The 27,716-nt window shown below is 36.3% G+C and overlaps 1 protein-coding gene across 1 annotated transcript in view; it reads left to right on the top strand.

Moving 5' to 3' along the window:
- LOC115445525 (heparan-sulfate 6-O-sulfotransferase 2) overlaps window positions 1-27,716 on the top strand; it is a 99,125-nt gene that overhangs the window by 62,472 nt on the left and 8,937 nt on the right. Inside the window, exons 4-6 of the mRNA XM_030171816.2 lie at window positions 18,734-18,859; window positions 21,478-21,560; window positions 24,263-24,507. Coding sequence (XP_030027676.1) covers window positions 18,734-18,859; window positions 21,478-21,560; window positions 24,263-24,507 — 454 coding nt within the window. The remainder of the gene's footprint in view (window positions 1-18,733; window positions 18,860-21,477; window positions 21,561-24,262; window positions 24,508-27,716) is intronic.

Here is a 27,716-nt window from a genome sequence, read left to right as displayed (position 1 = left end):
TAATTGGCACGGGTAAACAATAATACATAATTGATTCGAATTTTGTGGAAAGAGTTCTATTCGTGGAGTGGGATAACGGGTTGCACGTATGAACAAAGGTCGTCGTTGTGTTTGGAAAAATGATTACAATTTTGTATTTAGTTGTGTTTTGTTTAAGGCATGTGTACACATAGTGCATGTTAATGACTCTAAAGGTGATGGTTGTCAGCTGCAGCGACTTCATAGTTAAATTATATATTTATAAAGTGGCCTTACACGAAACAATGTACCCACACACATGGATCAACAGGAAAACGTTGCGTGTGTATGTTAAAACTCCGTGTAGTTGTCATGATAGGATTCCTTTGTTATGTTGATATTTCTCAACATCGATCACTTTACTGGCAGTGCATTTATACTCGCAGACAGTTTCAACGAAGTATGCAAAACAGTAAAAAAGTATTGTATTGTTCTAAGTAAGTTCAATACTGGACATGAATCGCGAACGTTCCGAGTTACAAGAACATTTTTTTTCTCTATAACTGATTTCGCATTCTGTTGATATCAGAGCGGCCGCGGCGCCAACTGCTGTTACAATAATGTGTTTTTGGACCTCGATTATTAATGCCGATCGGCTTATTGTACATTGCAAATAGTGTATCAGCGAACTGGCTATTTCTAGGAAGAGCAGACCGTGCGTATGCAATACTTAGTGGTGTGTTCTTTGCCCGGCCTCGCCGACCGGGACAGGCGACCCATCAAAATTCAATACGCACATACGGACCGACGACGTCTACATTTTTTTCCCATCTCCTTCATTCGTCAAGTTAACACTTTGAATCGAGGATGTAAAAAAATTATACGCTGTTCTCGGTAGCTGCGGATCCGGGCTTTAGGCGCATATAAATGTTTTCTTAGAACATCCAACAAATTATCGACGCCGTGTTACATCTTTAAAATGCTTCACGCATATTCTTTCTCTTGTAAGCAATTAGTGATGCCATGATCACGTTGGTTATGAGCAGCAATAATAATAAACCGTGGTCGCCGGGGCCGCGGGCGCGGGTGTTGCGTGCTCAACTATCATTTACAATAAATCCATTTAATTTTATTATCGGACGTATATTTGTACGTTCGCTATATGTTGCGCATTAAAGTGCAAATGAAATGATTACAAAAAGGAAGCGAGAGCCGCGTTGTTGTGTAACTAAAGCCCATTGTGTTGGACAGATCGGGTCACGCAACGCTAAACTTAGAACGACAACGCTCAACCATGGGACACGCCGGTAAATATGTTATTTTATCCTGACTAGGCAAAGTGACTAAAGCTAGCTATACTGATGGTCCCAAAAAGGCAACGATTAACCAAAGAGCACCGCTTACCTACTCGTCCTAACTCCCCAGGCGGTCGTTATCCAGGCTAATGCAGAATCTATACTATTATATAAAGCTGAAGGGTTTGTTTGTTTGTTTGTTTGAACGCGCTTATCTCAGGAACTACCGGTCCAAATCGAAAAATTCTTTTTGCGTTGGATAGCCCTTTGTTCGTGGAGTGCTATAGGCTATATATCATCACGCTATACCCAATAGGAGCGGAGCAGTAATGGCTCATCTCAGGAAATACCGGTCCAAACTTAAAAATTCTTTTTGCATTGGATAGCCCTTTGTTCGTGGAGTGCTATAGGCTATATATCATCACGCTACGACCAATAGGAGCGAAGCAGTAATGAAACATGTTGCAAAAACGGGGAAAATTATTACTTTTGAGAGCTTCCGTTGCCTGCGCTGCGTAAACGGTTAAAGTTATGCAACAATGATGTATGACGGGATTGTTCCACTTAAAAAGTTCTAAAAAATATATTATAAAACAAAGTCCCCCGCTGCATCTGTCTGTCTGAACGTGTTAAACTCAAAAACTACCCAACGTATTAAGATGAAATTTGGTATGGAGACAGTTTGAGACCCTGGGAAGAACATAGGCTCCCGGGAAACTTCTACTTTTATAACGGAAAACTTTAGCCTGAAAAACTTTATAACGCGGGCGGAGCCGCGGGCAAAAGCTAGTACTGAATATTTATCACCTTACGCAATGTCACGTCGGTAAACATTGGCCTGTCATTGTTCAAACACCTTTTGCTCACACACAATCTACTATTATTTTTAAATATCGAATGATATATCATTACACCTGTGTATTGTGTAATTAGCCCTAAATTGACTCCACATGTATTAGCGACAGTAGATTCCGAGATAATACTAGTTGGGTACAGTGATTAATTATTACTAATTGTATTAATTAACATTACAACGGAAGGACGTCGTCAAAGGAATTTAGTACATACATCTGTTATTGACTAGTAGCTATATTACGATCTAGAAACTTGCGCATAACAAACACCACGAGCGCTAATGTGCTCCGTACTGAAAGCTACAATTACTCGACTTAATGAATGGGTGATTGCTTTAAGTTTCAAAGGTGTACGCTATATGTAATAATTCATCTACATTAAGTATCGCTCTCATCGTAGAGACGCGAGCAGGGACGGCACGCGCTTCAAAATATTAAACATATATGTACTACAATACAATAAATTATAATTAATGTCGTGAGTATAAAATATTAAGGCTCATTTTAGTGGATCATTAATACTTTGTTATTTCATTGCATTTCAATCGTTTGTTGCAACTTAGTGCCGTTTATATTGTTTACCATCACCGGCAAGTCTAAAGCTAATATTCCTTAGAGCTGCTTTTATTGAATCTGAACAGATTTTCTTACGCTCACAGAGATTCACCGATGTTTTAAGGTGTGAAATTGTATATCTTTGATAAGGGGTTATTGTTTCCCGCACAACGTGAGAAGCGTCGCGCGGCGAACATTAGCCACGTGCTGTGGTAGAGGGAACGGCCCGAAATACACCGCGTGGACCTAACAGATATTTCCGTCCACCTCCATCGACAGGTATGCGTAATAGTAGTAGACAATAGCGGCCTTTGGAATATTTGTTACGAGTTTCGGTTATGTATATAACAAGTAAGTTAAAGATTTATTATGAGTTTTTAAAGTTGTATCAGTTCTTTTTGAAATTACAGTTTCTTTTTGTACACATATTTACGTTTAACAGTAACAATTTATTAAATATATTCTTAAATATTAAGTGTAAAATACAACAACTGGCTTACAGTTCATAAAACTAGTGCAGTACATACGCACGACAGGTGTATTTTTTCATGCCGAGTGATATTTTGGCCGCTCTCAAGTTGTTTATCTTTCAACGGCAGCGTAAACTTGTGACCGCTGTCCGACGTAGGTATGTACATAACACTTCTTTACCGCTGGGGAAAATGTTCAGCTATTTATATGTGCTATAAAAGTAACAGCAGTTATCGGTTTCATGTATAAATATAGCGGATAAAGCGTAAATTAACGTTGCAGTAACTTTTTTGCGATACTTGTTATTTGTGTTAGAAGATTTCAAATTATTGGATATTTATTTAACTTCAGATGCTTCCGAAATGTTTGTAGGCAAGTTTATAACGTCTGCTGTCAACTAATAGGAAGAGGCTGTGGTAGACTATGAACATAGCAACATATTGACATCTACAGCAGTGGCGAAGGGTCCATATAACCCGATTCCTGCCGGCTTCCCTTTCGTTATTTATATAAAAACTAATTAATTATGATAACAGCGATCTGCAAATTGCATTTATGGTTTTTTTTTTTTTTTTTTTTTTTTTTTTTTTTTTTTATGGCAACCGATTCCTCTATACTGAGGAGTATTACTGCCAGTGTCAACTGTCATGTGACGCATTCATGTCTAAAATTATTGTCAAAAATAAAATTTTTAGGGTAAATTTAAGACAATGTGTTACTATTACGAAAGGTGTTAATTAATGATGCATGCTGACACAGAAGGTTAGTTTCAATCATAAATGTATATTATGAATCGTTAGGAATGAAACAAGTGTTTTTATATATATTTTGTTACTTAGGCTGAGGATGGATGATATATTAGCAGGGAGAGGAGCCCCATTATCAACCAACATGTCATAAAAAGAAGGAGATGAGTAACGGGGACAGCTAAAAAGTATATGTGGAACGGTTCCCTCATCCAGGCCACACTCACATATAGACGAGTCTCTTATGTGTAATTTATATAAGTGCACTGGAGACGAGCAATGACCAATTCTCAACCGAGATATGGTGGCAGAGATATGTTTGCTGAAACGTAATTTGGAAAACCAAGGCCTAGAAGTTATGTAAGGTTGAATTTTGTACAGGTTACCTCCTTTAAGGGTACTAGAGTTCCTCCAACTGGTGTTCCATGCCAGCTCTAGGTCTTGTTTGGCCAAAGTAGAAAGGTCAAAAGAATACACTGAGAAGTACTCATCGTTACCATGAACAATAGCATCTTTGGCTAATTGATCTACTGTTTCATTACCTTTAATACCTATATGGCCTGGAATCCAAGCCACCGACACTTGAATGTGTTCTACATTACATAATTTAATCAAATGCTTAATTTCTAGAGACAGTGGGTGAATACAATTTTTAGCAAAAGGGTTGCTAAGAAGAGACTGGACACAACTTTTAGAGTCGGAAAAATTATAGAAGGCGAAATATTGTTAACTCTGATGTATTTAATACATTCCCTAATAGCTAAAAATTCACCAGAAAATACCGAACAATAGTGTGGAAATTTATATGAAAAGGATATATTGGCATTCCAGTGTAAAAAAGCAACACCAACAGGGCTTTCTTTACTTAATTTAGAGGCATCTGTGAAAAAAATCTTAGCTTGGGGCCAACGTTTCTGAATAATGAGTTTTAATTTAGAATCTGGATTAGCAGTCTGTTTATCTATACCAAGAGATAACTCCACAGAAGGGGTTGAAATTTTAGAGCTAAACTCAACTGAAAATGCTGGATGTATTTTAAATTTATTAATAGCACAAGATATACCTTCTAGCCTCCTGTAACTTTCAATAAGACAGGGTAAGGGTTTATGATACCAGTAAGAGTTAGAAATAATACATGAATTTAATAATCTAAGTTTAGAGAAAAGAGGATGAGAGGAGTAATTAGATATTTTATAAATATATCTGTCTGACAGATATTGACGTCTGAGATAAAGAGGAGGGTCAGAACATTCCACCTGTAAGGCATTTGTAGGTGAGCTTTTCATAGCTCCAGCTACAATCCTAAGTGCTTTATATTGAACCAAATCTAATTTTTTTAATGCATTTTTATTGCAGGGAGGCAGCAAAAGGGTGGCAAAATCTAAATGACTCCTCACAATAGCATTATATAATAATCTGAGGGAGTAAGGATGTGCTCCCCACCAGACACCCCTTAAACATCGCAAAATATTAATGTTGCTCTCACATTTATTAACAATATGGTCTATGTGCGCTACACCGTTCATTCTACTGTCAAATATTTTACCCAAAAATTTTACCTCTTTCTTTACTGGAATTAGGGTCCCATTGCACTCAACATCAATATGGGGTATCTGACGTTTTCTAGAAAAGACAACGACTACACTTTTGGAGGCTGATAGGTCTAAATAATTATTATTCAGCCATGAGGATAGTACAGTCATGCCACTTTCAATATTATCCTTTGCTACGCTTATAGAATTATTAGAAGAATAAATAAGGAGGTCATCAGCATACTGTAAGATATTACACCCATCCGATATGTGATGATCTATATCGGTAGTGTAAACATCATACAGCAGAGGGCTGATTACAGAACCTTGAGGTAATCCTTTCCATACAGTTCTAGTGGCAGCTTGAATGCCTGGATGTCTCAATGATATAGTCCTACCTGATGAGAGGTTAAAAAGAAAATTTGTTATCTTTTCAGGAACCCTTAGCTGAACTAATTTGTTCCTAAGGACCCAAAGATTAACATTATCATATGCCGCTGAAACATCGAGGAAGCCTGCTACCACTGACTTGTTTTGACTAAATGCCAACTGAATGTCAGTAGTGAAAATGGCATGACTATCGGAAATACTCCGGCCTTTCCTGAATCCATATTGAGAATCTGCCAGTAAAGAATGGTGCTCTAGGAACCATTCTAATCTGTTTTTTATCAAGTGTTCTACTACTTTGGGCATGGTAGATGAGAGCGCTATAGGCCGATATGAAAGTGAATTACAAGGGTCTTTCCCTGGTTTGGGAACGGGTACAATTAATTGATGTTTCCAATTTTCCGGAATAACTCCAGAATCAACAATTAAATTAATCAAGTTTAAAAATAACTAAGGGAACTATTCCGGGATTTTGAAAGAAAGGAATAAGGGATACCATCAGGACCAGGGAAGAGTCCCTGATATGGCTGAGTACTAATTTTAATTCTTGAAAAGTATAAGGAGTCTAAAATAGAAGAAATAGCCCGGGGAATATAAATAGGGAATTTGATAGAAATTAGGAACTGAAGGGGAGCTAGCCTGTCTAAAAATCATCTACCCAGCTTATTGAGTAGGAAGAAAGGGAACGGTGATTACGAGACAATCTATAATACTTCATTTTTTCCAAACGAGAGACGAAGGAGTTTCAGGCGTTATAGACGCACAAAATGTGCGCCAGCCTTGACGTTTTTTACTTAAAAGTCTTTTCGTAGCAGCACTCGCATTACGATAGTTTAGGAAAGAGTCAAGGTTAATGTCAGTGGAACAGAGTGCTTCTGCTTCATGTCTCCCTTTTAATAGAATCAGTACACTCTGAATCCCACCAGGGGGGGAAGGGATTTTGCCTAAGACAACATTTTTTATTAAATATCGCCTCTGCAGAAGCAAGTATAGAATCTTTAAATCCCTCACAACATTCTTTAATATTAGATAACTGAGGTTCAGGAAGCAAATTCGATTTCTCTTCAAGTAAAGCGCCATAGAGACCCCATTTAGAAGAATCTATGATGTAAGGTAGAAGAGGAGGAAGAATAGGAACATTAATATTTTGAGAAGGAAATGAAATTAGGATAGGAAAATGGTCGGAACCATGAGAGTAAGGAAGACGTGACCACGATAATAAGGAAGCTAAAGAGGGAGAGCAAAAAGAGATGTCAACATAACTGGGTTGAATATTGGGCGGAGTGCGGCGAGTAGGGGACCCATCATTTAACACACATAGGTCAAATTCGTCTAGGAGATCCAAAAGTCTGTTACTGAAAGAGTCATTATTTGGAGCACCCCAGATCTGGTTGTGGCAATTGAAATCACCCATTAATAATATAGGAGGGGAAACAGAAGATAAAAAATCTGCGTAACGTGGGAATAACCGAGTTATCCCGTCTCGAAATATATACAGAAATAAAAGAAATATTATTAAAACGAAGACACACCAATTGAATGAGATTGCTATTATTTACAACTAAATTTTGATTAAAAGTTAAATTATTTTTATTAAGAGAGCTGCACCGCCCCACCCATCACTTCTATCGTCTCGTAACAATACATACCCGGGAATTCGATATGAAGAATGTGGTCTTAACCACGTCTCGGAAATAGCACAAATAAATGGTTTATATTTATTTAAAATAAAAGAGAGGTCGGTTTTATTTTTAATTAAACTTCTACAATTCCACTGAAGAACTAGGTCCATGTTTTAAGTAATTAAAAATAGAAAGAGTAATCGTTTGAATAATATTACAGGCAACGTGGTTCGGTAGATTAGAGTCAGTTATAACTTTAATTAGAGAGGATATTAAATTTTGAATAGAATTAGGTAACAAATCTTCTTTCGATGCATGTTCAATGGAGGAATCACATTTTTCTTTGTTGCTACTCAGTGCACAACCGTTAGGAGAGGAAAATTCGAAAGATTTTAACAATTCTCTATGCGCCTTTCGGTCAAAGGATTTGGGAAGCGAAGGTCTTGAAGGGGTTTAAGAAGGACTGTTTTACGATAGGACTTAGAGGCAGAGGATTGACTGTCATATACGTGAGATGAAGAAGGGGTTAAATGCGGAGATGGATTAGGGAGGATGATAATACGTTGGCATAAGACTTTTGTGTCGAAGGAAAATTTGACATTGCTTCTTGATAAGAAACATTGTGGGAAGACATAAATTTTTAATATTTGCTTGCCTATTATGCTCCACGCAGGTTTTATTAATTGCGAAATGATGCCCTGCACAAAAATGCAAAGAGCATCAGAATCCTCCACAGTGCAAGAATCTCCAGAGTGATTTTCTGTGCATTTATAACATCTGGGTTTAGATCTGCACTGTGCACGAGTGTGCCCAAACCTACAGCAATTATAACATTGGATGGTTGGATATACATATTGTTCAACGTGTAACAGTGTATAGCAGCAATATATTTCTTTAGGCAGCACTTGGCCGTCAAAAGTAATGACGACAGTTTGGGTAGGAACCCAACTAGAACCTTCAGGGGAAGAAATTTTCCTACTAAGCCTACGAGTTTTGATTATACTACCCGATTCAGGGGAGTTGAACTAATTCAATTATTTCATTTTGCGTCCACTCAATAGGTATTCCTCTAATCAAACCAATGCGGGAAATGTTAAGGGGAAGTATCCATATTGGAAGAACCTGAAGATGAAGCATTCGGAGATTTATCTTTATTAATAATTAATGTATCTTCACTTAAATTTGAATTTGATAAAGCTTTTTGTAAATGTAATGCTGAATTATTAGACGACCTTTTTTTCTTTAAAATTGGACTGTCTTTTTTAACTTGAGGAAGGCTAGGGGCGGCTGAGGTAACATAAGATGCTACATATGAGGCCGTAGAAGGAGATGGAGACGGGGAGGGAGTAAAACCTTTCTGGTTTCCAATGTTACTAAGCGTCGCATTATGAGCAGCTTGAAAATAATTTTTACCAGCATCTGGTGGAGGATCGGGCTCCGGCCTACGATCATTAACATCAAACTCCATCCTTTAAACACAATTAACAATTAACGGATGTCAACAAACACACGACAAAACACTGAACGAGCCACAAACAAAACTTACCACAATGAAAACAACAAAACAATTATTATATATTTAATTTACATATATATACTTATATAACACTCAATTAAAAAAATAATATATAGTAGTAGTAACACTTAAAAAAAAACTTAAAAACTTATTTTTATTTAATTATCTCTCAACATAACCTAAAAAGTCATGAATGACGCACGGTAGTTGAATCGCATTTATGGTTATTAGTACTTATAGGCAGTTCTGAGTTCCCTTTCAGACAATTTCACACTTCGCCACTGATCTACAGTATCTCATTTGTTGTTATTTTTTTTTTAACTTGTCTCAAGTTACTTTAAATCTATATAAATAAAAATAAATTGTTATTTGTACGCGCATAAATAGTATGTGTTCGTTATTATTAGGAGAAGGTTTGTATGTACAAAGAAAAAATTAAGGAAGTTAAGCGGAAAATTAGGAAATTTAAGAAAACTGGTGAAAATAAGGCTAAAATTCAACAAACGATAAACACAATTTGTTATAAATAAAATAAAACAGTCAGTGACGGGGGCTAGTAAGGCAATGGTAGCTAATATCGAAGTGAAGCACGAAAATATTAATTTTACATAATTGTCAGTTGTTTGAAATAACTGTCAGCGATTGACAAAATGCGCGCTGCAAATCCATAGTTAAGACAAGACAACGTCTGTCGGGTCAGCTAGTTTTACATAAATTGTTTCTATGAATATCTCAAAATATCTCGGGGAAGTCTACGTACCAAAATAAACCTTGACATTTAAATTTGTTGCATTGTCCTCCGCATTCCTTATTTTTTTACAAACTCGTCTCTTGGGTAAGTTATAATAATAGATTGCATTTGTTATAAAGCTTTTATTCGACGGGTTGGTATAATTATTATAAGATCAATAAATTCGTGCTACTATTTTGGCCAATTATATTATAGGTTTGTTTATTTGTGGTAAGCTAAGCGGTGAGAGTTAGTCAGGAGCGGAAAGGGCTCCCGAGATGAATGTCCGTAGGTTCAAAACCCCTTTGAATTTTCTAAAGTTTTGTTTAAATTATTTGTGAATTGTCGCTTGATTTAACGGCGATGGAAAAAATTGCGAGTAAACTTGCATATCTGGGAAGTTCATCGTAATATTTTCAAAGGTATGTGAAAGTGTCGTCCTTACTAGGGCAGCGTGGTTGACTATGACCTAAACCTTTTCAGTAGTAAAGGAAGCCAATGCCTAGCAGTGGGAAATTATAGGTAAGTATATAAAGTTCACAAAGAAGACCGACCTTCATATACTATAATAACTGTAACTGTTTTCATAGAATTCCGAACTACAGTATAGGGCTCAATCGTTACTGATGTCAAATGCCATATTTGATATTTTATTTGGTGCCGCATGGCGAACTCAATCCTATTTGGTGGGGTATTTGTCGGAGGCTGAACTCCACAAAAGTGTTAGCGCTTCGGCAATGTCGGCAACTTGTCCGGATTGTCCGGATTATCCGGATAATACCCCGGCGTTTCCGCCTGATACTGCTTATCGGGGCTGCGAGAAAGGCGCCTTCGCTCTGTAAATAATATCCTTTCAATATCATAGCTTTGTACGTTATTGAAATAAATATTCTACGATATTATTCAGTTCTTCATTGAATGGCGCAGTTTATCCGATCTCGATTTCCTGTTTCAATTAACCTTTTCTATTTGTTGCGATAAATATTTTTGTTTAGTCGACATTTAGCTTTAGTTCTTTTTGTTTATTTATAGTATCGTTATCGTATAATTAGCCGCACCTTGACATGAAAAAAATATCTATTCTTGTACAAAAAAAAAATAATACTTGCTAAACTGTTGGAATTTTATGATTATAAAAATCAAGTCAAGAGAACCGAAGCAGCCTAATTAATCTTAATTCTATACATGTACTTTACTTTCAGCTTTTTACATTAGACCTTAGAATATTCTAACCTTATTCTAACCTTAGAATATATTATATCAGAAAACAAAGGAAGGCTTTCTACCTGTTTGGTTTTACTATTTCCGGAATATAGTATTCAGTTATATCACATAGAATGAAACGTATTCCTGATACTTGGAGTTGCTCACTAACTGCGCTGCGGAGGTCTAACACTAAATTGAGTAAGGAAGTGCCCGTAAGGTAAGTAAGGAAAGATTTAAATTGGTCGTATATATTTATATAGTTGGGTACTAATGTTATTCATATTCCTTGCGCGACACCTGTAGACCCGCGTGTGCGTCTTGCATTTAAAGTCGCCATAATAATTAGCATATTCAACAGAACTCGATAATTCATTTCTGTTATGTTTTATAATATGAAACTCGTTTGCGCTAACGATGTTGATACGACAATTGCGTTGTTTGCACTTTAAGTGGAAAATTACATCGAGTAAACAATTTTTTAGGTTGCATACGTGACCTTAATAGTGTAAATGGCGGAGAAAATTTGTATGTATGCACAATATGCGCCAAATTAAATATTCTTATAGTGTGCATTTATACTAACACATATAAACACCCTCGTAATTGAAGTAATAAATAAATAATTATTTTAATTACAAAGTTTCGACTCTAGGTAATTAGGAAAGATTTTAAAAGGATTCCAAGGTTAATAAATTTGCCATTAAATAAAAAGGTTTGTTTCATGTAATATCAAGAAATATATAAATGTTGACATGTCCGTATAACTGTTGTCCGTATCTATCAAAGGCATGGCAATTAGAGGCTTGAACAGGAATAAGCCGGGCATTAAGCGAGGATTACCGCAACGAAGTCTCTCATTGCCCAAAGGGGTTCAAATAAAAAAGAAGTAATTTGTGCTCATGTCAGAAATACGTTAATACGGCGGTCGGTCGGCTAAATCCTTTTCGCCCTTCAAATTAGTTTTTGACGTTTTTCTCTTTCGCGTCAATATTTAGGAAAAGGGAAAATGATGAAAGTATGTAGACTCGGGTTGGTAAATATTATCATTTGATAACATTTTGTAGGTACTTATAATAAAAAAAAGTAAACTTGTTAATTACATAATATTTAAATAATGCAGAATATAGGTGTGTTTACAAAGAATATCTTAAACGATTACAGAGAACATGGGCGATTACAGAGGTGCCTTTGCTTGCATAGTGTTGAGGGTGATAATGGTTTGATTAAAAATTGAACTTTTTAAAATACCCATACTAAGTTTTGCCTTACGTAAAAATAGAATTAAATACCTAGTGATTGAAGAACATACATTCTGTAAATAGACCAAAGGGGCCATATGCAAAAAATTACTGCAGCAAATAAAAATAACGGTAGTTCATTCACGTGAGCCATAACTGAAATTGCGTGTAGAACAAATTGTTGTACGCCGTTTGCCGCAACTGCAAGCCGAATAGATGAGAATAGTTTCAACCCTTCCTCATTGGAAAGTTTACGAAAACAACGGCACAACAAGCGTGGAAACTAGCCCGGTTTAGATCACTCATCTTTAGTGATGTGGACATGTATCGATACTGCGTATTGATTATTCCATGCTGTGCTGACGCCGCTATCGATTGTTTGCGAACATAACTATTGTGATAGAAAGTATGGAAGTATTTTTCAAGACGTTTTCTCAGTGTAGATTGTAGTCGTATTATTTATGACATGAACATCATCAATGAGGTAGATAGCATTGCTTAAAAATAAATACTTGTGGTCGTCCCGTGGCCGAAATTCGACCGTCGAATTTAAATAAGTAATAATTTGATATATAAATTAAATTTTCCTGCACTTCACAATATTAACTTCAATCATGCCAAATCTCACGCTCTTCCGTGCGCGTGATGTACTTAAGAAGGGAGATTAAAGACGTTTTTTTACATAATAATGTATAGATTAATTTGTATAGTAGACCACATACAATATCTCTTACTTTTATAAAAGAATCATTATCCTCGAAGCAAAACAGAGTGTACCAAACTTTTGATATCGAATATCGATAGTTCGTTCGAATGTTTAACGCGAACGTCACACGATTAAAGTACCGCGATATGTCCGATTTGCGGTGCAAGAAGGAAGAAATTGAAAACAAAGTTTGCGGCTTGTTCCGCAATAGAACACGCGTTGGAAAATAGTAAAACAAGGAACCGCTTCTTTTGTTTCGGTGTGCAGGGAGCCAGGGAACCAGGGAAACCTGCTTTTTACCGTATTGTCTCTCGCGCTGTCGGAAGTAAATCTCATTTGTCTCTGTCGCCGGGCTCCTGCACCGCCGCATTTACAATTTAACAACGATCATTATAAACTGCTTCTATTTATATTTATGAAATGTTTGCTTATTTATAGCTTAAGTCTTATTGGCTTCCTCGTGACTGGCATTGTTAATATCTACCGTTATATAATTACGGCAAGATACGAATTATACGCGGAAGGATTTTTAACAAGTTTTAAAATTTTGTTCATAAAAAGTTTTCTTTAGTTTTTTACGTTATAGTGAGTTAAGCTGCAGGCGTCATGCACTCAATCATAATCATAATTTTGATGAAAGGCCACAGGTTATGTTTAGAACCTGTAATTTTTGTAATTTTAATAGAGACATTAAAGCATAATGCCATCGATTAACATGTTAAGAATTGGACAGAAGATGACGATTTCCAAAGTATTATTTTAAAAAAATCGTAATGTATAAGATAATGAATATAGCAAATATCGATGAATATGTTTAAAAATATTGATTAGTATTAATGCGTGTTACTCATATTTAACATATAAATTAGTTTGCATTTTACATTCTACAATATTCTCAGATCGTAAAAACCAAAGTAATACAACAAACCATATTTTCATCAATCTTTCTTTTCTTCATATAGTTATCGTATGTAGTATGGATACCTATTCGGAATAATTAATTCATCCACTTATCTTTTGCATAATATCAATGCCTTACCATTATTTACCAGACGCTTCACGAGAAATAATTGCCCATTTGAACGGCAAACAAAATTAATATACATGGGTTGCAAGGAACGGAGACATTTTACGGCATCAGTGTACACTAGATACCTGTGCGGTGGAGATAAGACAGGTATACGGCTTAAAAACAATGAGAGACCGAAATATTTTAGCGGAACCTCAAGAGATTGCTCCAAGGAGCAATCTGTAAGATATATTACCGTCCTCGCTCAAGCTTGACATCTCTTATTGATCGATCAATGGGTTGATCACCTTTTTTGATGATAATGATCACATTTAATTTCCTATAATGTGGGGCGTGTTCCAATGCGTCACTAATGATTGGTTTGTTTATAAAAAGCGTATTTGGACTCCCGTCTATTAGCTAGAGTGGTGGGCACTCGGCAGGGCGCTGACAGTAATCCGGTTTCCAGGATCGTCGCTGATTGCGTCTATTGTCTTTTTGGGTCGTACGATATTTAATGCATTTAAAATGTTTTGGCTTACTTGTTTATTTTTGTTGACATTATTTTTGATAACATTTTTCTTTCCTTTTCTAAGAATTAATAAATAGTGATTTTAGATACTGGTGTCGTTCGTGTTCTGCTTTTATGAAAGATTTTTATAAGATACAACTTTGGAAGTTGTATTTTATAAAAATCCTCCACATAATGATGATTACTTTAGTAAGATGTTTAAATACAGTAGACAACATAGACTAAAATCGATTAGCGAAAGTTGTAAAACTGTTCAGACGCAATCACCATGCCCGTTAATAAAGTTATTGGATAGTTTAATTGATTCTGAATCGCAGACGCATCAGCTGAAATACAGCGCTAAAGGCGAATCCAATTTTTTAGCTCGTTAATGGTCCACATCCCCTCAGTCTGCAACTTATTGCGTTAGATATACATATCCGACAGGCCATGTTACGTACGTAAGCTAATTTTAATATGACGCTATGTGGGTGTTGGGTTGCGAAGTGTTCTGCCGGTGAATGAACCACAGTCCCGACTCCCGACTCGACTGGGAAGTGGCCGTGTGCCAATGCGCGTTCGAATATCCTATGGGAACAGTTATCGTCATACTACGCTTGTGCTGCTGTCTAATGGACAATAACATTTGACAGTCAATGGCGCCGCGTACGAGCCAAATGCAAATATGAGATTTTGTTCAGGATCTGAAAATGTAAGTAAATGTGTCTACGAAACATTGCCCGTGCGGTCGAATACCGAAGCAAAAGAATTATGAATCATTCCACCAGACTACGTTTCTGGATTCTGTCAAGCGGCGATCTGTTCAGATTTTAGAATGACGGCTTATCACGATGGTTTTATCTACATGGATTTTGTGGTATTGTTTCATTTCTGCAATCGTCCTTTTGAAGGTTATAGGGAGGGTATTATGGGTAACATTTTCGTATTGTTCTGTATAGCGGGACGTACTAAATTTAATACATAATGAGAATAAAGATGTGGACGTGCTAGTGAGTTAATTCTGGTTAACTATTCCGTAGTCTTCATTATTATTTAAACACTTTGTTTGTTTGTAGTAGCAAGTTGAACAAAGTTTATAATGGAGCCTTTACATTAATTAATTTCGTTGAATATTTCAGCGGATAACCTAACGTTCAATTTAGTTCCCAGCTTAATTTAACGCTTGGATAAACCTAGTGTTACATTTTGTTTATGTGGTCTAGGAAATATCAGATAGTTGTTTATCGTAATAATTGAGTATCGCTACCTTAGTTGGTGACATGTCTTGTAAGCTTGGACGCTCTGGATTTAACGCAAATTTGCGACACAATTTTATGCGTATAAAGTATTTTTGCTTGGCTAATAATGTTCTCGAACATTCTAATGATACTAAAAGTTTCATTACTTGATCGTGGATTTTTAAATATAAAAGCACCTGGTGGATATTGAAATAAAGCCTCCTCTCACTGTATTACCTTCTGGGAGGTAGATACTAGACACCAGCGAGTCAAAGCAATTATTGTTTTCTGACGTTTACATAAATATAATTGACTAATTCCAGATAGAGTTCGTGTTCATTTTACTTTAAAGACAATTAGTTTTACTCTGGATTTCAACAATATATTGTTTAAGTATTGTTTGTGAGTGATGTGTTGCAATATCTATGACTTATTATATGTAAACGATAAGAAATTAATAAAATAAAAGCGCATGAAAGCTGCAATTACTTCTGACAACAACTGCATTAAGGTAATGAAATATGGCAAATGAAGTTGCTACGTGTTACACATTCGTATTATATTTTTCCTTTTATTTCTATTTCAAACCACAAACGATAAAAACTGTAAAAATAGATCAAGTGAGTCGTGTTATGGCTTTCCGCCAGCAATGAAATTAATTTATGTGAAACAACAACACTGGTACAAAAGCATATTTACTAATAGCTTGTTTTTATTTTACAATTTGGTGTGGCGTTTTGATGCGCAATTTAATATCATACGAATAATAATCTTCTAATTGCAATATACCGTACCGTATATATCTTTGCGATGCGATTGCAATACTCATTTCGGTTCCCCATTAGGATTTTAACTGATATGGCTTGATATGAAGCTATCATTTCTCGGTTACAGTTTTAGATTAGCAATTAGGCAGCATTGTTGGCGCGTTTATAGAACGTGAATTAGACTGATAACATATTAATGGTGGCCGTTAAATGTAATTTGACATCGTCGAGCGTGGCCGTATGACAGACTGGCGGCGATTTTGTGTGCGGGTGATTACATGCTCGCGGATACACAGCGCGCGCCGCGCCATGCCCGCGCCGCGCCGCCAGGCCGTCTGAAGGTAAACCGCTAGCGTCGCATATTTATGGAGAATACATGCAAATCGTTGTTTTTCTCCCGCTCGTAATGTCTGATAGAGCAATAGATAAACGTAATCTGTTCAATCGAAACAACATTGGCCGCGTGATCTGTATACGTGCCGATCGGTAAACAAAAGCTAAATACCCGCAATGATTATCGGATTGTGTGGTGATACAAAGCTGACGTGACACGACCTCGCGTAGTCAGCTACCGCCCGCCACCGCCCGCCACCGCTGTTGATGTTATTAATCCGAGTGATTTATGTTTTGATATAACACTTGTTAATCTCGTTTGCGATGCGACCGGTAATTTGTAGTTTGTACGACCTCGGGCTGCAGGTCGCGCCGCGCCGCCGTCAACGCGCGGAATCTTGTTTGGGGTACAAAACGAGATTTCAACTGTGCAAAATTATTATTGAGTTTCGCGTAGAGTCCGGACGTGTGGATTGTGTGAGAGCGTGTTCGCTGAGCACCACATATCTGCAAGTTTCCGCTTCGCTTCACGGCGCATTCTGTCTTTGCTAGCTTAGTGTTTTCTTTTGCTATTTGCGCGGATTTAATTTCCACGTAAAATACTTTCCAGGGATTTTCTATTTCTTTTCAGTTACTTATTTGTAAATTGGTTGTATTGGATGATGAAAATTATGAAGAATAATTTCGTATATATAACGAAGCACCTTTATGTTCTTCCGAATCTGTAAATTGTGTGGCAGTCTGTCAGTGTCTACTCTTAATAGATAAACCATTAATAAAAGTCTATTTTTGATTAAAGTTATCTGAAGTAATAATGTGATTTATTTTATACGTTACGGTACTACTTCATTATTTATACAAACTAGTGAGGTATAAAGTACGTAGAAGCCTAAGTATAAAAAACACTCCAATGACCTATTTACCTAATTAAGTGGCTTTGTAGAAAACTGCTTTAGAGCCACCGGCGAGCTGCTTAAACGAGGTGACCTGTAACCTCAAAATAACTTTGTTGCCGCAGGTTAATTTTAACCATATATTTTTATAGCTGGCTTGTGGCAAATTGCACCCTTTTCAATATAGAGAAGGCAGCAACGTGCGAGAAAATATTTATTATTCTACCTATTTTTTTAAATTTCAATAATATTTTTTATATTTTATTATCCAAATTAGTTTTGTTTACATAACCAGAATTCCGGAACTTATTCGCTTCAACCGATCAATAGAAAACGTTAACTAAATTCTGGGAACATACAATTGAATATAATATTTTTGATTTGATCTTTCTTCATAGTAAATTACAATGGACAGATGCTCTGATATTATTCCGGTGGTAAATCATGATGGACGGCCGATCTGATAAACGGTGGGGTGTGTGTGTTTTTCGACTTCGTATTCTGAGCCTTATGAGGATGTGAGGATGAATTTTATTTAATATATGAGCCAAAGAGTGTGATGTTTGGATGTTTGAAATTTACCTACCGTAGGAAATGTAGTATACTTATATAATAATAAAATATATTTATTTCTGCCACCAACCAGCTGTATGCAAACTGTTGTGTTCCGTTTTCAAAGATATAGTCAGTGTAATTAATGAGAGTTATGAAATTTTAAATACCATGTCTCATGCGAGCATAGTTTAGTGAGAAATTAAACTTGTTAATTAAAGTTTTGGACGGAGTCGCTATTATTTATAGTGATCGTTGTATTTATCGTCAGGCTATTTGTGTCGTCATGTATGCATATAATATAAAGTACATTACTGGTGGTGGAGTATTTGTATCCGCATTCCGCCCGGATACTGATCACCGTCCGTAATATGTAAAATCCGCCATAGTGGGCCCTCAGAGTGTGGCTGTGAGTATGCCGGCTTAATTGTGTCGACTCGCGAGGGATAGTCATCTCTCGTCAGTAGACACAATCTGGATCCAACTCCGTTTACCATCAGATGCAGGGGGGTCACTATACTGCGCCTATATTAAACGGACTACAAGGTCACTGTTGATTACGTTTATTGATCAATGCTAGAACATGTTTAATAAGGTGATTCGTTTGTCTGCAGATGCGGTCTTCACGCAGACTTCACGGAGCTGACGGCGTGTGTGGGCGGGGAGCTGGACAGGCACGAGGGTTCGGCAGTGCATCGCCGGTACTTCTACATCACGCTATTGCGGGAACCTGTGGCTAGGTACACCTGCAGTATTATTTTTATATGTTAATACTGGCGTTTGCTCGCGGCTCTGCCCGCATGATAAAGTTTGTCCGGGATAAAAGGCCCGCTTCATATTTTCTCCAGGATAAATCAACCCTATATTATAAGTAAAGACCTCTAGCAATACACCGGTGAAAACTGCATTTAAGTACATAAGTAAATAGTCTTTAGAGGAAGCGTGTAGAAACATACGGTCAGAAAAAAAAATAAAACTGTTGTTTTCACTCCTGTTACTCTAATAAAGGCCCGGCGTATTACTTTTTCTTCAGTATCTATAATACAGATATCGACCTGTTACAATTTTATTATATGTAAAGATTTTCTGTTATTGTAATAAATGTGTGAGTCGCGAGACTTTCTACTTTGTCTATTTGGTCTTTTAAAGCCATCTTCTTGCAAGTTTCCCTATTTTATTATACCTTCTGTAATAACTTCACGATGGCTACAATTTCATTGATCTAGTAGCAGAGTACCTGAACCGTGAACTTTAAGGTTCAATTTCGAGGTTTAAAAATGTACATGTGTTTCCCTTTTTACATATGTTTTTTACGTGATAGCTTTAGACTCGCCTATTATCGAGCAGGAGATCTGTGAAATTGTTAATATTTACTGCTTCATATGGTTATTAGCTATGGCGTGTAGTCTTGTTTTATCCAAAACTATACATAAAGGTGTTTGAGAAGCAAAGTTTGCAACTAAAATCTTCACCGTATGCACGATCAAAACATAGTATGTATTACGTAGTTACTCATAGATGCACTCATAACACTTAGATAAACTTAGCCTGGCGTTACACGTGTTAATTACTCAATGGTAATACCAACAGGCCGCACAGTAAATTACCATACTAAAACAACTCCAACGAATATTCCCTTAACGAGCCACTTAAACATAACCGACACTTCACTAATCTTACACCGAGATATTAACCCCGACATGATTTAAAGGCTACAATGAGATTAAGACGCGAATAAAGTGTCTCCCGCACCAATTCCACGATCCACTTTCAAAACGTTACACCACGTCAAGTAGACGGATACAAAATGTGACGTTCGGCGACAGTGAATTAGGGGCACAATAATAGGGTTGGACCGTTCCCTTTGTCTCACTCCACAATGGCAACGAAGAGAAAATTGTACTCGCTTTAAAAGATCTCTCTGTACGCGACGACTATTATTACACTTAAATTCCCTGAGGAAGGGTGGAATGCTTGAGAGGATTCAGCGGAACACCGGCTATGTTACGTGTGGGAAGTGTCGTAAAAAGCATGGTTTTGTCAGTTCCTAGAATTTTGTTGTGCAGAACACGCTTTAAAGTTGGTAAAAGCACCAACAGCTCTCGAGCAAGATCACGCTAAAAGAAAAATATGTTATTACGTACCTAAATGCGGTTTCTTCTCCTATTCATATTTTTACTACTAGCAAATGAAGTGTTGGGAAACTTTATGCCCGGATAAACTTTGATGAAGTTATTAAAATTAAGTATGGATTTTTACGGCCCCTGATAGCATTTCAGCTGTCGCTAATGGACTAAAAATTGCAGCTGTCTTTCAACGAACTTTCAATTACATAATTACGAGTTTTTATATGGTGGCATGTCTCTTTTGTGCGTGATTCGTGTGCCGCCATTATTGTAGATGATTTTTGAGTAATATTTAGGTTCTAGCCGATCTAGCGGCAATACATTAGGATGTAAATGTTCTGGGAGCAAGCCAATATGTGCTGCGACAAATGGGAATAGGAGTCTGTTCCTATATGAAATGGGAATTTAATTAAATAATTAATGGCGACACTTGGCAGACTTCGATAGAGCGTGGAAGGAAACGGTTCACATAGAGGGAATATTATCGAATTATAATATTATTCTCTAAGTTCTCGTAATTATTCTAAATTGGTTATCGTTATGAATTGTAAAATTACTCACTATAAAGTATCGTGATACCAATAATCTAGTGTAACCAATAATATATAAGGGTAAATTTTATTTTCGACTGTTTATGGTAACTTGCAAAGCTATATTAAATCGTATTTTCAATTGTTCGGGAGTCCGATTAAGTCATGTTTCAGGTCTTTTAATTATCTTAGTTATCTGTTTCGAATAACGTTTTCCTGGCTCCTTGTGACAAGGTCCTATGTTCATTTCAATTCATCTTGGAAAAATGCGATTTGAAAATTTCGTGTCCTTAAAATTTAGAAAAGATATTTATAGATCCCCCTTTATTCATCTTTCGTGACAATTGGAATTTTTTACTGAAACGGACGTAGAATCATCTGATACGTATAATTCAATTTGTGAAAAAAATTAAATAAAAAGGAACCTTGTAATAGTAAGCCTTGAATTTGCCTGAATTCTTGGAATCTCTTTTCATAAGGAGATAGTTCCTTCTGTAACTAAAATATTTGTCACGAATATATTATATATATTTATTTTATCGTCACTATAGATGCATATTACTAACTGGGGGCCATAGTTGCACCTCTGTCAATGATAAATGTGTGTGTGTACTACACATGCAATATCTATACACCTATACAATACGCATACAATCAACCCCATAGCCATTCAGTTATTGAAACAATCCGATTGCTTGACAGGTACTTGTCGGAGTATCGACATGTGAAACGAGGCGCCACGTGGAAGGGTTCCCGCCACTGGTGTCAGGGACGCACTGCGAACTGTGAGTATCATTATAACTGCTTGGCTGCTAGGAGGAAAATCAGAATATATAATATCGACGCTTGAAAGGCAATCATATCTAAGCAACAAACATATCGAAAATGAATTATATAAATATTTTGAATCTCCATTTTTTTTTGTGTTATTTGATCTAGGTTTTGCAGGTCTAGGACAATTTTAATAACATTAGACTATATCTTTATACAATAAAAAGTTGAATTGTAATTAATTTTCATATTAAAATCAAAACTATAAAGCACTCTACTCAAAAGTTTTCTGATTTCCGCTTAGATACGAATTCAAGCGTCGATATGGTAAAAGTAGGTGCATAGGGTGCGTTTCTGCCTAAGGGATAAAGTCTTGTGTGCATGTGGGTAGGATCTATGTCTAGGAACAATGAAGAACTATGATATATGAAAAAATAAATAACTAGTAGGTATATAAGATAATTAGCAGTGGCAAGAATGTGGCAATTAGTCGTTATAGACGGTATTAATATTTATTCCAAACAGACTTGCATGCTAATTAACACATATTAATTCCATTCGATATTTAATTTAAGTGTAAAGATAAAAACACGCCAGGCGATATGATTAATTGACGCTAGGTTTTTATGCCAGAATATCATTAGAGCAAGTCTCTACTTCCTTCTTTTAATAGTAATTGAAACTGGATTGATGCATTGATTTTTCACGTCACCAAATAATATAAATTTAATAGGTAACATAAATACAATACTAGGAATTACCAATATGGTAATTGTATATTTTATGCTTACAAGATTATTTAACATAGTAGTCATAATAATAAATCATGAATACTGCTTATTATTACACATTTCATGAATATTATTGAAGGGATTATCACTTTTATTATGTATGTATTCTGATATGTCTTCATTCAATATATTTGGTCTGTCGTAACTACGCCCGAACGGGCTAATGCTTTGATCTCCAATGTTTTAGTTTATTGGATTACTTTGGTTGTAGTTGTTTGGTACGAAAGTTCAAAATACTTGTAGTTTGGCATTTCCAATAGTTGAACTACAGACAGTACGCATCGTTAAAAGAATTTAATAGTTGTGTAAAGTTTTTTTTTAGTTAATACTTGTTTTCTTTTGTGAGACCATTTATTACGCTCATTGTACCCATACTTTGAATAATGAAATAGATAAAAAGAAGGCCTAGACGGGAATATAGAAACCTAATACCCTTGCAGCACTATCAAAGTCTTAATATAACGTTGATTAAATGATTCATACAAAACATAATACGGTGCTCAGCGGTTGTTTACCGTAAATGAAAATAACTTTTTTAATACGTATTTTTTTCGACAAATTTGATTGCGTGTTGGTGTGTAAATCTGACCGCTAATGCCAATGTTTAAGTCCCTTCGATAAAAGTCAAGGTCATGGCCACTCGGGGCCGCGGGTTGCCTGTATTAGTTGTTGTAATAGGAAACACGAAAAACGTGCTATGAAATATTTCAGCGTTTATCAACGCTTTAATGTTAATGATTTATGACCAAAAAATAGTGATTTTGTTGATCCGTTTTAATGTAGATACATTTTATAACATAGCTTTTATAATGGTTAATGGTGGCCTGTAGTCCACAACATCCACTTGGCAATAGGAGTTGCGGTATTTTTATATAGGATTCCTAAACATTGTTACGACTTACAATATTATGCAAGTCGCCGATGCCGTCGGCTTCTAACTGAGACTTGAAAATTTATGTTTTAGGCACAGATGGCACCAGCTTTCTATTAGAAAACCATAAGCGATGGTTCCAAACAACAAACAAAGATGTTTTTAACAAAAGCTACTTCTTGTTTCGTCAGCAGACAGTTTACAATGCGAACATCATTCTAAAGACATCAAAATTACATTACAGTGACTATTTGCGTCAATTGTGAGGTTCTTGAGAATTCATTAAATTACTTCATGGCTCAATCAAATTAGATTTTATTGAGTAAATTATTCTTTGTGGACTTTAGCGATTTGGTGAATTGCAATGGCGCCGTGACAATCACGGCCTATCATTAGGCGGGTGGGTCGAAGAAGCAAAAAATCTCGACACTTATTGTCTTTCATCAAGTGGTAGTTGTTCCTGGTTATTAACCCAATGGTAACGTTAAATGATGATAGATTACTCTGAACATTAAGAGAATCTGACATTAGCCTGTCATTAGAGTACGGTTTGTTTTCTTAATTGAAGTTTATTTCCTAACTACGTATAGGGCGTTGGTGTTGTCATTTTCAGCTGTGTTTAACAGCAACGGCATGTATAATTGTTCCGTATGATTATTGACCACTTTATTGTTAGAATTTGGACAATGCCCATAATTTGTGACTCTTAATTATTGACATTTAACTTCGACCGACCTGTAAATTGTGTCTTCGAGGAACGAATGATGGTAAATAGTAGTTTTATACACCACTAATTCAGTGCATTTTGAACTTTGGATTTTTAACGGTTTTTTATGTTTATAAAAATGTTCGATACTGAAACAAAATTGCTCATCGCCTTTTCTACGGGTTTTGTTTAATTTTACACCTGACGTTACGAAAACTACAGCCCTCATTGTCACGGGGTGGACTACAAACTACTGAATAAGTAGTTCATTTTTGAAAATATCTTATCCATCTTGTACTTGATTCAACCAGTAGATAACAATCTAATAATATTATGCCCGTTGTGCAGCGTATGAGGTGCCGCCATGTTACACGGGTGACTCCTGGCGCGGCGTGACCCTCGAGGAGTTCATGACGTGCCCGTGGAACCTGGCCAACAACAGACAGACTCGAATGTTGGCGGACCTGGCGCTCGTGGGCTGCTACAACGGCACCCTGCGGCATCGGACGGCGGACTCTGATCGGGTGCTGCTCGCGTCCGCCAAGAGGAACTTGGCCGCCATGGCGTATTTTGGACTCACAGAGTACCAGAAGGTAAGTCGATAAATTGTATCATCTCCAACTTAATAAAGTTCTAATCACTGATTGGCTGATAAAAATTAGGCAGTTTTAATTGATGGATTTAGAAGCATAAGATTTTGTATATCCTTATATAATAATTTTTGTATCTATCGATACATTTGCCATGTGCAAATGGCCGTAAGCATTTCGTTTCATATTTGACGCCCCGCGATTTACGGGATTGCATATTTAAAAATCAATTTTAGGTAGGAAAATTTTAACTACCACAATATTCCTTATTACATTCACTATCTAAAAGTGTTGGTTGCAAATTACAATGATCAGTATTTTAGGGGGAGATGAACAGAATCGACTATTTTAGTGACATTTTCTTTATAAAATCAACGAAACTATTTCCTTATAAAAAAAAATTAAACAACCGTAGTGAAGATAACAGCAGAAATTCTAAATGTATTATAAATATAGGATGGATAGTTAGCTTCTAAAATACGGCTAGCGCGCCGTTTTGGTGAGAGAACGCCTTAAATCCTATCGCGCAAACCGCACACGACGATAATAAAAAAATCCTCATCCAATATTTTCATTCGCTTATCCATTTATTTGTTTGGTCTGTGCACAATACATACAATAATTCCTGTCCCACGATCCAGCCGGACATCGAACAACAACAAAGCATTATTTTATTGGCATCATAATGTAATTATTGACAAAAGTTTCGTTCGGAAACTGCGAAATTCAGCGGAGCGCAGCTTGTTTTGTAATCTCCTTTCACAGGCTACAATTGATTTTTCTTTGGCCACTAACATTGATTTGATGAGGGATAACGGTGTTTTCGAATAAACTGCTTCAGTTTTACGATATTGCGTGGGTAAAGTGTGTAAAATACTGGAAACACAATCGTTGTATCGCACAAATCCGGCGGGAATCTATTGCTTCGTTGGATAGATCGTACGGACGGGACGTTAATTCTAACGTTTGTTGAGACGTTTTTGATTGAACAGGCATCAATCGTTCCACGTTTTTTTGGTTTTAAATAATTATAGGTAGTTGATTTAATTTTATGCAACAGCATTGAAGTTAAATTTAGTTCGTATTATAATTCAAACTACATATCACCTTGATTCTTAATTCCAAAGAATTTCGAATCTTTAAAAATTATGTAGAAGGTTGCGTCGGCTTAACATTTATTAGTAAGCGTTCTATTAAAATATAAACGAAGATATAAATCGCCTTATTGCTTTATTCGTGAGAAATATCGACTTAAGCACTTTTATAGTAAATTTGCCGTTTGGAAAATATGTCACAGCAATAACAAGACAAGCATATAACAAGATACGCAACATCGGCAGCAAAATGCAAGAGCATCTGTTCTATCATTTCACCGTAACGATAAAATATGAGTCAATATACATATGTATCAACGTTAATATTTTAAAATTTCGTACTTAGACATTAAAGTACTCATTATCTTTTGCAAATTGATAAGACGATGGCGAAATGGGGGACCTCTCCAAAGTTAATTACCTCCTTAAATCACACATATATCGTTTCCACACGTGGTACTCGATCGGGGTGGCAGATAAGTGGTGCCATTATTTGATCTTGAATCATTCGGGTATCAGCGACGCCATTTCTCTGTCCGGCGATGTCTCCGGTGCCTTTGTCTTGATGAATATTCATTGCGCATCTATACGTTCGCCATTTTATATGGGGCTTTGGTGATGTTCAAATAAATTGGTTTGTGTTAGGCTAGAGGTTTTGGAAACGATCGGGTACCTTAGCTACAATGGCTAGATTTTTCTAAGACTTGGAAGGTCTTGATAGACTGACGGACAAATTTACATGTTATATAGGATTGAGAGACAGATTAGGATTTGTTACAGTTAAAAAACATGCTCGGGGATCAATCTAGTTTTTTCTGATGACAATACTTATTTATTTATTTACTACTAGCTTTTGCTCGCGGCTTCGCCCGCGTGAAGGAGGTTTCCGGGATAAAAGACCACTGTATGATAAAATTTTTGCTACATATTTACCCGGTACTGATAGGTTCAAATTAATTTTATCCCCATGGGGGTTGAATTTATCAAAATCCTTTCTTAGGGCATGGCTACGTCATAGTAGCTTTATCCATGCAAAGTCTCAGCCCAATCGGTTTAAAATTGACAAAGTTTCATACAAACTTTCATCCCCTATTTTATCCCCTTGGGGGTAAAATTAATCAAAATCCTTTCTTACCGAATACCTACGTCATAATATCTACTTGCATGCCAAATTTCAGCCCGATCCGTCCAGTGGTTTGCGCTGTGCGTTGATAGATCACTATGTCAGTCAGTCCACCTTTGAGTTATATATATTTAGATAATAGGAACATCAACAGTCCATATATTCAACAGTATAATAATCTTTAGAATTCAGAGTAATGATTATCTGACGTTGGTAGGCGGTCATGTAATGTTTTCTTGCATGTTATTTCCTATTTCACGTTGTGGATTAAGAAATGACTGTAGTACATGTATACGCACCGACGCGTACACCTCTCCCCCTATGGTTAAGGACCTTAAATTGAGATTTCCGCATAAGAGTCCACTTATTTAGACAGTATGACTATACAGTGACACCATAGCAGTATCTGTTTACACAGCGTAGCCTGAGAAAATTCTCGAAAGGAAAACTTAACTAGTGCGTAAACAGATGGTTTTATATTAAGACCGGTAGCTGGTATTTGATATGGAAGAGTTGATGTTATACAGACTAAGAACATTAAACAGGCATTATTATTGTAATTGCAAACTTTAACCGTCTTATTACAAAAAGCGAAATAAACCTTAGCTTAAACCTGTACTAACAAAACCAGGCTTATCTGGGAAACCACGGTTTAAATTTGTCCGTATTACAAAACTCATAAAAACCGTAGACTTCTTAGTACCGCCATTTGAACCATGGCCTATATATAAACCACAAATAATTACAAACAACATTCGTTCAATACGACATCATTCAATCGCAACGTTCCATATATCCAAAAAAGAAAACGTTTTCATACAATGTTAATGATTAAATAATATTTAGGACTATAAAAAATATTCAGACTTGGTTATTTTGCTCCAAGATCAATAATAGTTGTAACTTCGATTGCAATTTTGTTTAGGTTTCAAGTTTTAACTAATGTTGTATTAGCTGGTAATACATCAAAATGCGTGTTACGAAACGTAAGCTTC

This window comes from Manduca sexta, chromosome 28 (genome assembly GCF_014839805.1).
Source record: "Manduca sexta isolate Smith_Timp_Sample1 chromosome 28, JHU_Msex_v1.0, whole genome shotgun sequence".
NCBI classification, from domain to species: Eukaryota; Metazoa; Arthropoda; class Insecta; order Lepidoptera; family Sphingidae; genus Manduca; species Manduca sexta.
This window is presented reverse-complemented; position numbering and strand designations above follow the sequence as displayed.